A 15,953-nucleotide genomic window follows, 5' to 3' on the forward strand; every position below is an offset into this window, starting at 1 on the left:
TTGAAGGGTGAGCTACACTGGCCGAGGCTGAGCAGTTTTGCGTAGCTCCTGGGGAGCCATGCTGCGCATGCGCGAGGAGCAGAGACGTCACACGGCGCACAGAACGTAGCTGGCTGCCCGGCATCTCTCACACACCCCACGCTCCCTGCGTCTTCGCCGACCTCCGTTCCGCACGCGGCGGCCCCTTCCGCTTGATGATCATGCGAGGGGTGGCCTGGTGTGAAACCGATGGCTCGTGCGTCGCAGCAACACCGGCGTACGCCTGTGGAACCAGCTTAGCTCTGGGGCGATTGGTGACGCTGCGCCGGAGCCGCTTGATAAATATACATGTGTCACATAATGCGTATACGGTGTGTGTGTCATTGAAGCAGCTGTAAGTATGATAATCATGCTAATCCTAGACAACCAGGAAAGCTAAGAACAACCAGCTGAACCTTAGCTCACGGTACGTATATCCTGGCATAGCCGAGGTAGGCCACTGCTAATTTTTTCTTTCTTGCTTGCACAAACAGCTGCTGACGACTGCGCCAGGCACCACCCCCACGGAGCCCAAGCCACGGATGGGACCTGCCACGCTTGGGCCTTCTGGAAAGACCCCAGGTCTTAGGAGGCCATCTGTGTTACCGGTCTACCGCCACACGGGCGGAGCCGTGGGAGCCGCTGTGAACGGTGCCCGCCTTCATCCACGGTTCCTCGCGAGAGCACCAGCGACTGCAGATGAGGGCAGCCAGTGCCGGCCGATACCTTGGGAAGGACCACCCTGCCTTCAAAGACTGTCTCCGGCGCCCGACTGCAACCGTCAAGCATCAAGTGTTGTGAGCGGCGAATAAACGGATGTGTTGAAATTTGGGAGAACAAAAACTGCTTCAGCGTATGCTGCTTGCTGCTAGCAGCAAGGCCGAACTGCTACAAGTTCCACGTTCATTCAGACGTATCCCAGACTTGCTGTGGTAAAGGTGTTCCGTGACTATTATACATTTGTGAGGACGGTGGTACGCATACTGTAAGCTGCTCGCGGCCCGATGCATCGTCTATGTGAGTTTTTCTGTGAATTGTAGCTTTATTCTTGGCATTCATCTACCTGTTATCGGTGCTTTCAGCAGTCAGCAATTTTGTGAGCCCGTATAGCCAATTTTGTGTAACACGGGCGCCGATTTTTATACCAACCTACATTGATTTCGCTGAGATAAGGTAGAAAACGTTCCCCCTGTAAATACATCTAGCCAAGGCTTGTTTTAAATTGCCAGAGCGTTAGTTCAAAACATCGGAACTACAAATCATACTTTACTTTGCCTTTTCTTTAATCCATCAAAGATGAGTAGTTCATGTACCAGTCAACTATGACCATCCATAAGTAGGTTTTATGAACTTTTCGTGATGCCATTTTGCTGACACTAGTAGTAGTAGAAGCTTTTATGGTGCCCGTTATGGGGTCAAAAAGGAAAGGGATGAAGGAGAAGGTGGTTTCTTCTACTCGTCTTCCTCCCCTCTTTCTCAGTCGTCAGCCAGAAGCCCCTGGGTTCCGGCGGCGGCCTTGGCCATCCGGACGACCCGAAGCTGCACTTCCAGGTCGGGGCTGACCAAAGCGGTCTCCCGTTGCTCCATGTTCGCTACAGTGAACGAGTTGCACCTAGCATTTGCTGCACCACCTTGATTCTGTTTTACGGGACACGACCATAGCATGCTGTAGAGGTCCGCCCGACCCACGCATGTATTACAACCTCCTGAGTATATTTCGGGATAGCAGGTAATGAGCGCAACCAGGTTTCGAAACATGTTCGTCTGTAACTGCCTCCACCATATCCAGTCCCGTTTAGTGAGGCTGCGGTGCTTTGCGGGATACTTTCGTCTTGCCAATCTGTAATGATCTATGATTTCTCTGAACGACACCATGCGATCTCTTTCCGGCCTGACGGGGTGGGGTGAGATGGGGTCGACGTGTGCCTGGTCGGTTAAACCTCGGGCAGTGTCGTGGGCCCTCTCATTTCCTGCCAGACCCGAGTGTGCTGGTGTCCCCGTTATTTGAAATTTTCTTACATTTTTCGTTTTCGCGAGTATGCTTGTGGTTCGAGGCGATACCCCACCATTTGCAAAATTTCTAACTGCGGATTTCGAATAGCTAACAATTATTTTTGCGCTGGTGTTGGATATGGCCACGGCATATCCAACGTGCATTCGGTTGCGACTTTGCAGCAGCAGTCGCAACCGAATGCACGTGCCTGACCGCTTCCTTTCCGCCCAACAGATTACCGCAGTCAACTGCTCTGTACTCATCCGGTGAACGAGCGGCCCCATTGGAAAAGATCTGCGCCTGCTCCTGAAGACCTACAAACCTGCTGCGCACCCCTTTGCCAGCAGCGCCATACAACTGACAGCTATATAACCTGGGTGGCCCGATCTGACCGCCACTTTGCAGCAGCAGTCGCAACCGAATGCACGTGCCTGACCGCTTCCTTTCCGCCCAACAGGTTGGAATTTTATTTTGTCAACACTAGTTTTTTTAAGAATTGTCTGCGACTGCTGCTGCTGCTACGAGTGTTGCATTCTTTTAAATTTGTGCCAGCATGCCTAGTAACGCCGAGCTAGCAAAGCGAATTGAAGAACTTGAAAATGATTTTAACGACAGAGTAACCAAAGTGGTTGACGATATTTTAGTAAACCTGAAATTGAAACTTGAAGCGGACTCAGCCGTGACAAAGAAAACAGCTGATGATGAACTGAATGAACTCCGACGCAGCCTTACTTTCCTGAATGAAACGATAGAAGAAATGACAACAGAGCGGGAACAGCTCAAAGCAGCAAACAAAACCTTGGTCGCACGTAACCAGGAACTGGAGAGTAGGGTTGCGGACATGGAGCAGTACTCGAGAAAGAACAACGTTGAGATTAAAGGCGTTCCAACAACTAAAGGTGAAGACTGCGTGAAAATTATGCAAGCCATTGGAAACAAGATCGAATGCCCTGTGTCAGAGTCCGATTTTGATGTTGTACATCGCGTACCATCCAAAGGAAACACAAAGAATTTGATTGCTCGTTTTCTTTCGCGCGCAAAAAAGAATGAGTTTGTGAAGAAGGCACGAAAGGCCCGCCTAGAAGCAAAAGACATTGGGTTCCATGGATTGGAAACAAAACAAGTTTACGTCAATGATCACTTGACTGTGAGCAACAAAAAACTGTTTTCAAAGGCCTTGGAACTAAAAAATGAAAAAGAATGGAAATTTCTGTGGACAGTGGACTGCCAGATCTTGGCCAGAAAAACTGAGGATAGCCGAGCAATCCGCATCAAGGACGCGTCTGACCTTTCTATCTTTCGCTAACTGGTCTTGAGCTGTTTTACATATCGTAATAATGGCGTACATCAAAGCCAAAGACGTACAATCATTCTTCACTGGTTCCTATCATTCTGTGGTTCACTTCAACTCCCGCAGCCTTCGAAAACACTATGATGAATTTCAAGCTTTCGTATCGTTAGCAAAACATCCTTTTTCGATCATCTGTGTCTCAGAAACCTGGCTAGGCGATGCCGATAAGAATCTATACTGTTTTCCCTCATACAGTTCAGAGTACTCCCATCGTATGACGTCGAGTCATGGTGGCGCAGCCATATTTCTTTTATCTTGCATCAACTACCGACGGCGATCTGATCTACGCCTGAACGTAGTTGACTGTGAATCAGTGTGGATTGAAGTTACTGACCCCGATTTTGCTATTGACAGTAAAAATGTTATCATTGGTACCATTTACCGATCCCCTAATTCAGCGGTTGGTAACTTTTGCCTGGAACTTGAGAATTTATTACATTCCCTCTCTCACGAAAACAAATCTGTTATTATAGTTGGAGACGTCAACATTAACCTTTTAGCTCACGGGACCTCCCAGCATACCGATTACACCAATTGCTTCCATGGCTATGGTTTTGAATCTTTCCTTCATCTACCTACCCGTTGCCCTACTACTGATTCAGGCACTTTAATTGATCATGTTTTAACGAATGCGCTCATCCCCCCGGAAGCCTTTATCATTCAGGTTGACATCACCGACCACTTCCCAATTTCCCTCCGCTTTCCCTGCCCCAACCCCAAACACTTATCGCATCATACCAAATCTACTTTCAACAAAGCGAAATTTATTAATTTAGCTAGCAATTCAGATTGGTCCAGAGTCGCATCTCTAAAAGATGCCCAGTCATCTTACACTGAATTCGCATCCATTATAAATCACTGCATACTATCTTCAACATCGGTCATGTCTTGCCAAAAAAAGCAATCGTCTCCGCAAAAACGATGGCTAACAGTTGGTCTGCTCAAAAGTCTACGAAAAAAGGATAACCTTTATCGGAAGACTAAAAAGCAGCCATTCAACAGCGCACTAAAGCAACGGTACAAGAAATATTGTACTGTACTTACGTCAATACTAAAGAAAGCGAAAAGAGTTTACTACGAAAACCAAATCTCTGTGTCTGGCAGCAATATCGGAAAGCAATGGCGTTTGTTGAATGAGTTTATGCATAACAACATAGGCCGGAATCTGATAGCGGAAATAAATCATGATGGCAATACCCTCACCCTGCCGGATGATATAGCAAATGCTTTCAGTATCTTTTTTTCTGCCCCACCGAGCTCAGTTGACCCGCCTACTTTAGATTATCGGCGACTCGTGCCCCAGTCATTTTTCTTATTACCTACTACTCCCAGTGAAGTACGTTCCACGATTCTTAATCTTAAAAATACGAGTGCGGGCCTTGATAATATGCATGCAAGCTACATTAAAGCCATTGTCGACATCATTTCTACCCGCCGCGGTGGCTCAGTGGCTAAGGCGTTGCGCTGCTGAGCACGAGGTCGCGGGTTCGATTCCCGGCCGCGGCGGCCGCTTTTCTGATGGAGGCGAAAAGCAAAAACGCCCGTGTGTACGAGATTTCGGCGCACGATAAAGATCCCCAGGTGGTCAAAATTAATCCGGAGCCCTCCACTACGGCGCGCCTCATCGCCTGCGTTGCGTCGGCGCGTTAAACCCTACAATCAATCAATCAACATCATTTCTGATACTTTTGCGCATATCGTTAACCTTATATTTGAGACGGGCATTTTCCCAAAGGAACTGAAAAAAAGCAAAATAATCCCTGTGTTTAAACAGGGTGACAGAACCTTGATTTCAAACTACCGACCGATCTCAATTCTTCCATTTTTCAGTAAAGTTGTTGAAAAATTATTCGAACAGCGTTTATCTAATTACCTTGAACAAAAGAATATAGTAACTAAAAGGCAATTCGGTTTTCGTCATGGCTTATCAACCAACCTTGCTCTAATAGCCTTAACTGACAAATTTAAAAAAGAAATCGACCAGGGAAAAATTGTAGGGTCTGTGTTCATAGACTTTACCAAAGCCTTTGACACGATTACCCATAACATACTTTTCCGTAAGCTTGCTTCATATGGAATAATTGGGCCCCCACTTAAACTGATTCAAAGCTATCTGCTTAACCGTGAACAAATTGTCTCTTTATCTGATGTGCTGTCAGATACCAAAATAATTAATATTGGGGTTCCTCAGGGTTCCATTCTTGGGCCGATTTTATTCTTGTTATATATTAACGATCTACCGCATTGCCTCAGCCGGGAAATGGAATGCCTATTGTATGCTGATGACACCACAATTTTTACGTCCCATACAAGTACTGAAGCTATAACTGAGAGATTAAACTCTGACCTCCGAAACCTTAACTTGTGGTGTCAAAAAAATAATTTAAAAATTAATCCGGCGAAAACTCAATTTATGATATTTGGCTCCAGGGTCCAGCACACTGATAGTATTACTATTATGATTAACTCGCACCCCATAACAAGTACTGCTCAGAGCTCTTTCCTTGGTGTTCAACTAGACAGGCACCTCAAGTTTAATTTACATATTTCTTCCTTAGTAAAAAAAACAGCCTTTGGAATTCGGGTACTGGTGAAAGCTCGGCGTTATTTCAGCTTGCCCACGTTAATTACTCTTTATAATGCTTTCATCCATAGTCACATAAATTACTGCATAACATCTTGGGGGAACACGTACCCGTCTCACCTTGCGTCACTGCAGCATATTCAAAACCAAGCAGCCCGAATAATCACCTTTAGCCCGAGATACACCCATGTAAGCCCTCTTTTGCGATCACTCAACCTTCTCCCAATCAGTGAGCTCGTTTTGTACAACTTAGGAATTACCAGTTATAACTTACTCAGCCACTCTCACCTTCTTTATGTAATAGGACGAACAAGTCTTACCAACAACAACAACACGCGTTTTGCAATGCGAAATAATTTCTTGCTTCCTCCAGTCCGCACGAACTACGGAAAACAGTCGGTTGAATTCAACATGATAAAATTGTGGAACAACCTGCCGGTAGCCTTAAAAAGTCGAAAGCCATTGTCATCCTTTAAGAGATCACTTAAATGTTTCTTTCTAAATAGTCCTTCATTCACTCTCACCCTATAAATCCAAGGAAAGCGTATATATTCCGGGAAAATGTATGTCTCCAGTTCACTGACGTTGATTTCTGTGTTGCAATTTTTTTTTTAATCCATCCCAGTGAAAGCATGTTGCCTGATTGATCCCCGTAATGCGTTTATTGTGTAATATTATTTTACAATAATTCTGTTTTCATGCTCTGTTTTCTTTATGAAGGCTGAACAAATCAGCTTAGGCTGTTTTGCCACAATTAAACTGTTTTGTTCTATATTTCGACACTGTTTATGTCCAGTGAAGCGTCATTTTTTTTTTTTAACCTCCGCTGTGAAATTTTGGCCTAATCAGTAATGAACGATCATCGCAATTGTTCATTATACCGTTATACCGTGTCCATTTCGTTTGTGTATAAATCTACATTATATTTCTGCTTATCTCTTCTGACTGCTCTTGTTTTACCGTTTGTTTATGTATTTTTTAACAAGAGGTCCCCCCACAGTGATAAACTATGGGACCTCTTTCTGTATTCTTTACCAATGTATGTACTGTATTATATGCAATCTTCCTAATAAACTTCAAACTTCAAACTTCAATAGCCGCCTCCTCACCCTCCGTAGGTCGCACCGTAGCGAGCGAAGCGGCAGTGAGTAATGGTCCCTGACGATTGACAATCGCTACCGTCATGGCGTCGCGGGCACGATATACGGCTGCATCAACGTAGACCACGTCCTCTGATCTTCCAAATCGTTTGTCTAGCGCGCGTGCTCGTCCCCGTCTGCGCTCGACGTTATGCACACGATTCATGTTTTTTGGAAGTGGGGGAACGTGGATGTGCGCTCGCCATTCAGGAGGGTTATCCTTTTTCGGGCCCTCCTGTGTTTCGTATGCTATTCCTAAAGAAGAATGTGTCTTCTGGTCTGGCTCTGGGATGGACAGTCTTTGGTAAAGGGCCGTTCTCTGTGGCTCCAGCAATTCGTCGAGCGTGTTGTGAACGCCCAACGCTTCAAAACGATCATTAGCAGTGCTGAATGAAAGGCCGATCGCTTGTTTGAACGCCTTTTTGATAATACTAATGATTTTTATTTTCTCGTCCCCTTTAAAATTGAGAAAGGGAGTCACATAAGCAATTTTGCTTAGCACGAAGGACTGAATCAGTCGTATTTGTCTTATTTCTTTCATGCCTCTGTTCCTGTTTGCTACCCGTGCCATCAATCATGTGGTTAGTTGTGTGCTTTTCTCTAATTGTTTAATGGTTTCTTTATTGTGGCCATTATCTTCAATTTTAAGGCCAAGCACTCGGATACTGGCCACTGTAGGAATGAGTTGGCTGCCCTCTAGAGCTCGATGTTAGGTGTAGCAGGGTCCCGTTTGTGTCCTGTGGTAGTGGGTCTGTATATCAAGAGTTCGAATTTTTTGGGGGGAGTACTCGAGATCTCGAGGGCGGATATAATCGATTATCTCATCTATTCCGCTCTGTAACGTGCCTTGCACATGTCCGTCGCTGCACCGGCGAAATAGAGGGTCACGTCGTCGGCGTAGAGGCTGTGATTTAGAGTGTCTATCTCATTTCTCCGACAAACATACTTTTTATTTATTGCAGCATAGTCTGAAAACCCATCATTTTTTTTATTTCCGCATTGGTGATAAAGATATTCAAGTGTGTATTGTTTCTAAAAGATAGAAAAGGTGTCATTCACGCGTTTTCCAGGAAATCTGTCCTAATCCAACCCGGCGACGTTACTTTCCCTTAATCGATTGATTCGAGGCTTCAATGGCTTCAGCTCGAATATCTTTCCATAGCTCCATGGACGCTGACTTCTTCAGAGCTTCGCGAATTCTCAACTCCATGCGAAGAAGCTGCTCTGGCGAGAAGTGCTCCCTCCAGCCACCTACCTTGGCGGCTCGCACAACTTGAAGCTTCCTCTCATTTCCGTCATCTTGGCGCGTGTGTTCGTTGCGCGAGAGCACCTCTTGCCATTCCTTGCTCAGATCTCCGTTGACGTCTACGACCAATAGATTTCTCATTGATTCGGCCGTAGATCTTTCGAGCAACTGTTTGAGCAATTCATCGTTGTCTTCTAGAGCTTTCCCATACTCTTCGCCAAGAAAGTGCGCCAGCCTCAGAACCACGCTTCTTTTTTGCTCCTGAAGTTGTTCGTATGTGACAAAAAATACATTCGCTTCGTTTCTTAGAGCATAACCGGAGGCCACGTGTTCAAAATAGTCACCGTATCCAAAGTTCCCACCCACAAATGCATCGAAGAATTCCTCGAACGTCCCGTCGCTGAACCCGTAGACCTTAGCTTTGTTGACGTAATGGTAGAAGGACACACACACGTCCCAAGGGTTTCGAGCCACGTACACGTACTTTCCTTTAGCAGTCGTCACGTCACGGGACAGAGGTAGATGCGAGAAGAATGTTCTCAGAGGCAGAGTTGGTGTCCAGTCTTGGCACCTCGAGTACTCTAGTAAGCGCATGTTGTCGATGAATTCTCTGTGAGTAGTGATCGGTTCGCCTTTCTTGAGGATCAGTTGAGTGATAAACTGTACCCAGTGTGAACCACTCTTGGGGAACGTAGACTGAACGACGTCTCCGGCTTGGGCTACAAACTTGAGGTTTTCTTTAAGTATATCCGGATCAAGTAATATGCATCGAGGCACGCCGTCGATGATCTGATGCTTCGGTTTCCTGAGTTCCATTGGGGTAAAATCTGAAATTCAAAGACACTTTATAAGCACACTATTGATGAACTTGTACGAATTACGTTAAAAAAACATATCTAAGGCCTAGTCCAACCAGAATAAAACAACAGATTATTATTGCTCATATTGCTCAGGGCACGGCAGCGCTGCTAGGATGCACCGTCTCAACCCGCTTGTTATCTATCTATCTATCTATCGCAGATAATTGGCGTGTTGCTGCTCACGCAAGCAGGAATCGAAGACCCGGCTCTGCTTTCTGGATTCGACGGCGCCATAGAGGAAGAAATACTAGTAAGAGAGGGCACTCCCATAGAGCCCTGTGGCCGAATTGACTGTATTGTAGTGTAGCGCGCCGAGCGGACAGACAAACTACTTTCGTTTCAACTAGAGTTTCGGTTTCGCGGACACCGATTTTAGCGGGTAGTTTGAATGGCTTGAAAGCGCTGCTCACGGCGACGGGCTTCAGCACGGTATTCGGACGCTTTCATGCATCAATTAGTGATTATTTGAAAATATCATTATCAGGCTTGGTGCCCGCGTGCTTTTAAAATAATTTTTTAAATGTGTAATTGCAATTTATAGTAACTTTTACAGATGGTTAAGAATTTTGTCGTGTGTTCACATCTTGTCAAGCCACATAAAATACCTCATAAATTAAGAAATATTTATTGCATGACACTAAACGGAACAAGTTCAAATTGTCATCATTATTTGCAAGACACATATAATAATAAACAGTGGGTATTACACCACAAAAGAGACAATACACAGCAGTGAGAGGAATGAAAAAAAAATGCACAAGTAAAGGTACCACAACCACACAAATGATTTATTCTCCACGGTAATTGAAAACGGAGAAAACCCACAAAAATCAGCCATCCGTAGTTTTACTTTTATCTACAACACCCTCAGACTGTGTGTGCTGTTGCAGTCATACAAAAATATCAACCATAACAAAATCTCGACACTGGGATACTTGCAACTGTTTACGACCACAAACTCCGCCGATAATTTTTTTAGCCTGGCAATTTCTCCAGTTAGGATGTGAAAAAAGATAAACACTTGCACCCCGTTTACCAAAAAGGCTTTGATGGCCTTGTTTATTTGATGAACTCCAATGAAGTTTATTGCCTCTGGGCGACTTCAGATCAGTAGCAGTAATTGAAAATAAATCACACTTGTGTGGGCATGCACACGCAAAATCGTCAAGAGGTAAAAAAATTTACACCATCTTCCCGCGAGGGAAACCATGGGGTAGATGCAACGCATAGGGGGTTGCCGTTGCGTTTCCCTTATGCTAGCGATGTCAGCGTGTGGATTGCTGTTGTTGTGTATCCTATTTACGCAGCATGTTCACCCCCGATGCGTCGCATCTACTCCATGGTTCCCCTCGCGGGAAGATGGTGTCAATTTTTAACCGAGCGTGAGCTGCGCGCTAACGCAGAGCTGGCACGGCGACGGGAGCGAGCGCAGCCGAGCGCAAGCTGCGCGCTGACGCACAGATGGCGCTGCGGTGAGAGCGGCGGAGCGCGCAGCTGCCGCGGCGAGGAGAATGGGGGAGGGATGCGGAATACGCCGCGACAACGACGCGGGACAAGGCGAGTTACAGAGATGCGTTGCATCTAAAAAGATCTACTTCCTACTATGCTTTGCATCTCACAACCTGGCACCAGGCATTGAGTACTGCTACTGGAGTACACTTTACATCAGGCATGTTTCGCAATCCACCATGTGCTATGACAGAGGATAAAAATGTCTGTGCCGCCTATATTGTCACGGATTACACCGCATATGTGCATTCAGCAAGGCATTATACATTTTATCTGCCTGATTACAACAAGAAGAATTACAGTGCAATATGATTTACGAGGCACCTCATGGGAGCACTGCGTATATTTGCAAGCTGTGCATCACCTGAAAACAAGGAGTCCGAAAAGGACCACCAGACTACACAGTCAGCGTACACTGCACTTAAAAAAGGTGCATCTATTTACCACAATGCGAGTGCACATTTCGCCGGAAAAAAAAACCCGACTAAAGTTTTCTCTGTTAAGGGGTTACACTAAGTACCAAAGAAATTCTAATACGCATCAAGGGAGCCATCATTTAGAGCGCAACAAGAAACACGGAAAAAGAAACAGAGTACACGAGACAGGTGCTGGAAACTATTCACCAATAAGCCCAGCAAGAAGTTCTTCTCAGCTAAGACAGGCATCCTTGCTGAGGACGTTATGAGCGCATTTCCCAACGTAGGTCACAACATGGTTCTCTTCATCTAGGTTACTCCAACAACACGCGGCACATACGGTGACAAACAACGACATTTAGCATGACCTCTTATCCTGGCAGTCTTCATATTGTAAACGGGTTTTCGTGGATGTACTTTTTCACAATATTACTGCTAGCAGCAACAATAATTTGCGAGTGGAGTTTGGACACTGGACGCTGTTGAGTGGCTGCAATGAGATGAGGCACGTCAGAGGTAAAAAAAAACTTTTTGTTCCTTGTGTCAACCATAGGCTTTTCAGTTGTCACGCCTTATTGATTGCCGAGACTTGAATTCGATTTCCGGGTGCTAATGGCAAGGCTCAAAAGATGGAATATAGTTGCGGTACCCATCAGTAGCATCAATAAGGCAGCAATAAGCATTGCAGGCCGTTATTAATAGAACTGAATAACTCTGGGAGAACAGTTTGCATGGCCATTTTTGTGAGTCGTGTGAGGGCAGGATCTATGACGTCCTGTGCCATGAAGTGCTTACACCATGTCTGGTATGAAGAATGCAGCTGGCTGGTTGGCTCTGTTTTGATGGCACCTGTAGACCTGCACAGGTGATAGGGGATATAGTACACAAACTGTTTGCAATGGCAGATGACCTGCGAACAGTCCGTAAATTTCACTGCAAGTAGTACTCAAGTGTTGTCTCCAGCGCATGCCACCTATTTACAACTTGAGTTCTCTTTTTCTATTCCGCACTCATGCGGTCGCGCTATTAGCAACACTAAAAATATGGGTCTTTGTAATTTCGAAACACTGGTTAGGCACATTGTTAATGCAATTCAGCTATTGTTTGGTTTGACAAAAATTATAATGCTGCTCACATAGACTGAATACCTTTGTCTTTCTTGTAAAATGAGGATGAACAGCGAGAGTGAAATAAACGTAATACAAAGCCCAAACGCACCTGTTGCCCCAAGGACCCGCGAAAGAAACGTACCCCGAGAACTGGCACCTGGCGAATGTATACTTGGCCGCTGTGTAGCAGTGAGCGTCGTATTGATGACCCCCAGAGGCCATGAACTGAAAAACAAGACAAGAACACACACAGCTCCGACTGAATAGGTGCAATACGTGTTTTATGGAACTAGCCATAATATGACTAGAGAAAAAAGAGCGAACGCTTGAAAAAACGGCAAGTGGGGAACAGTTGTATGCAATGCCTGCGATACCGGACTTGATATACGATATAGAACGAAGACCAAATTTGAAGGTTTCAATTCACTGCGTACTCACGCCGCCTCGAGCAAAGCTGTTATATGCCGACTAAAGACGCGTTTTCACCGCATCTGACGCGCCAAAGCGAAGCGACGCGCGCGCCTTTGGCGTCGGCGAGTGGGTTCGCTTGGTACGCAGGCAGCTTGGTATGCACGCACGTGTAAAACTTTACGATGAGTGTATGGCTGCTGGTTATGCCCAGATAAGCCAAATAATGCAGATACGGCTACTACGTCGCGTACGTTCGCCCGTACGGCTTTGCAGTGCATCACAGCCATAATAAATAATAGCAGTAACAGTTGCCAAGCTAGCAACGGCTAACTAGTATAAAACAACGCAGCGTGCGGCTCGCGTAATTCAGTGCAGCGACAACGCACAACGCCTGCTCCGCCTACGGACCGCCGGCCGGCCGGCCACTCCCGCAACTCACCGTCGTCGTTTGCGACACGTAAACGCTATGTGCGACGACGGGCGCGTACCGCTGACATCCCTCAGCGCTTGAGAAAACGGCACAACCTGCCTAAAATATCATTACGTCCGGCTAAAAAAAAAACGGTGTCTTACGCGCTTCCGCGGCGTTCCCTCAGCTCTTATCGTGAAGACACAGAACTAGCTACGCCTGATTTCCCTGAGGCTACGCAGTGCTCGCAGAGTTTGAAGTACAAGGAAACGTAAATATGATACGCCACACCAACACTTAAAAAAAGTCTCACCTTTCGTTCACGATGCAAAACCGAGGTCGCAAAGAAAGCATTAGGCGTTTCCTTCTCCACAACCGAGGTTAGCACGAGGCTCCAGAAATGCACTTGCAAACGTTGCCGAAAGAGGCAAATGGCGGCTTTTTCTTGCGGCTTGGCCAGGCTTGCCTTCATATCGCGCACAAAAAAGCCACAAATATTTACATTCGCAGCCATTCAACTTCTTACATAAATAAAAGTGTGTAGGGTAATGTGAAACACAATTTGAAAAGGATAATATTATGTGTTAGCCTAATTTTTAATAAATATTCTTTTACCACTTGCACCAACTGTCGGACGGACCAAGAGTCAGGCCATTTGGCCGCGATAAGCCCGACTGCCCTCTCTTCTAATTTTGTATTTATCTATGACAGCGCACCATTTCGCAGCCACCAAGCGCATCATGTGCGCATTGCGCACTTGGAATCTACGCTCGGCGGTTTGCCTGGAAACAGGCCTGCTTCGGTTATTTCATGCGCTGACGCAGATCGCCACAAGGTGAAGACGGCGCTGCTGGCAGACTGGAGTGGTATAAAGACTGGACACCCCTCAACTCAAGCCAAAGGGCACGGTAGCGCTGCCAGGATGCAACGTCTCAACCCGTTTGTTTATCCACCGCAGGTGAGCAGACGTTATGGAAAATGTATTCGTTCAAATTACCTAGGCGTAATAGTGCTGCCGTGAACTAGGCAGATGTGCGCACAATTGAGTGACATGTGTGCCTGTATTAAGGAATTACTGTTGCTCAGTGGCGACATTGAAACAAACCCGGGACCCGATTTAGCCAAGATCATGAAACAGCTTCAAGTAATTGCAGATTACATAAAAGAAATAAAAGAACGATTGAAATCCATTAAAGCTAAACTTAAACAAGTAACGTTACTGGAAAACAACATCACGTCCTGTGTGTCACAAATAACCAATCTTCAAAAAACCGTTCACTACTTGGAGTTAAAAAAAGACGACTTAGAAAACCGGTCTAGAACGTTAAATTTACATGTGTACGGTGTACCGGAGGAGCCAGACGAACACCCCGAAACCCTCGAACAAACTCTTAGTGAGCAGATACTTAAAAACATACTGAAGATCAAACCCGTTGCAATAGAAAGAATTCACAGGATAGGATAACAAGACGCTAAAAAAAATTTGCGCCAATCCACCCTGTGAATGTGGTTGAAAAGCAAAGCTGTAAACGGCACCCACAACGATTACCCACGCGACGTCCCTTAAATTCAGTCACGTCGCTCTACAAATAGTGAGACCAGAGAGAAGTGAAATTCACTTAGCCACACCCTTTATTACTTCAAAGATATATTCTTTGTAAGGTTAAATCAATGATGATGCATGAACGGTGCTTGGTTGAGTTGTATTGGTGTAGCAGATGAGTGGAAACTTTTTTATGAAATGGAAGGAAGCTCAAACCTGTTGTTAAACGATCTCACTTCTCCATCTCTGCCGCCACGGACGGAGGGGCGTTTATAACGATTGCAGGTGAAACATTTGCGAAATCTTCATTACTGTGGAAATGCAGGGTGTTACATGGTTCGCCATTTTCCGTAATTATTTTATATTTTGATTATTTATTTAGTTTTTCAAAATTTCTTTCGACCAATTATGTCCATCTGCGCTATTACAACGATGACAGCTGGAACTTTCGCGAAATCTGTATTATTGTGGAAATGGCATGGGGTGTATGTTTTGCCGTTTTCCGTAAATATTTTATATTTTAATCATTTTTTAGTTTTTCAAAATTTCGTCCTATCAATCATCTGCATTTACATTAGAACAACAATTACGCGCAGAACTTTCCAGAAATCTGCATTATTCTGGAAATAGAGGGCGTTGCGCAGTCCCCTATTTTTGGTAATTAATTTTCCCTATTTTCTTAGTTTTTCAAAATTTCGATCGACAAAGTACGTCCATTTACGCTATTATAATGACTTGAGGTGGAACGTTCGCGAAATCTGCCATATTTTGGAAATGCCATGTCGTATACGTTTTATTATTTCCCGTAATTTTAAATATTTTTCTTATTTTTCAGTTTTTCAAAAGTTCGTTCGACCAGTTACATCCATTTACGTTGTTAAAAAAATTACAGGTAGAACTTTCGCGAAATCTGCATTATTGTGGAAATGCAGGGTGTTACACGGTTCGCCATTTTCCGTAATGATGGGATATTTTAAGGCGACAGCGTTATTAGGCTCATTTTTCGATTCCCAAGTGGCTCTTAGCCGTCCGCTATCAGCCGTGCTCATCAGGCGTCCACTGAAATACGTCACCGCTGCCACCCGGAAGGTATGACTGAGGCAGAAAGATTCGAGGGCTCCGCTGAATCGGTAATGGGGCGCAACGACAACTGAAGTTTGCAAGTGATAACAGTGATACAACGTCGGATACCGAAGAAAAAAAAACATGCGTTATCAGCAGGTGCCGCGCTTGCGCGGTGAAGTTCATTCTACGCGCAGGCGGTGGTAGCATGCCCGACAGACATGGTCGCTAGGCGTGTCCGCAACTTAAGCCATCACGCTATAGCGTGTTTCCACCAGATCAGAAAATACAATTTCCGGTAAT

At 45.3% G+C, this 15,953-nt stretch overlaps 1 protein-coding gene and 1 pseudogene across 1 annotated transcript; one reads left to right on the top strand and one right to left on the bottom strand.

The window, feature by feature from the left end:
• Positions 1-1,494: 1,494 nt before the first annotated feature.
• On the bottom strand, positions 1,495-9,147 carry LOC144172716 (sulfotransferase 1A2-like). The gene is made up of 2 exons (XM_077701332.1): positions 8,676-9,147; positions 1,495-1,610 (listed from the first exon to the last, which is right to left on the bottom strand). Exons 1-2 carry the CDS (start codon positions 9,145-9,147, stop codon positions 1,495-1,497), a joined length of 588 nt encoding a protein of 195 aa, XP_077557458.1.
• Positions 9,148-9,342: 195 nt separating this feature from the next.
• LOC144172718 (uncharacterized) lies at positions 9,343-14,549 on the top strand (annotated as a pseudogene).
• Positions 14,550-15,953: the final 1,404 nt, after the last annotated feature.

This window comes from Haemaphysalis longicornis, unplaced genomic scaffold (assembly GCF_048455015.1).
Source record: "Haemaphysalis longicornis isolate Haplotype H1 unplaced genomic scaffold, Haemaphysalis longicornis Haplotype H1 scaffold_251, whole genome shotgun sequence".
Taxonomy (NCBI): domain Eukaryota; kingdom Metazoa; phylum Arthropoda; class Arachnida; order Ixodida; family Ixodidae; genus Haemaphysalis; species Haemaphysalis longicornis.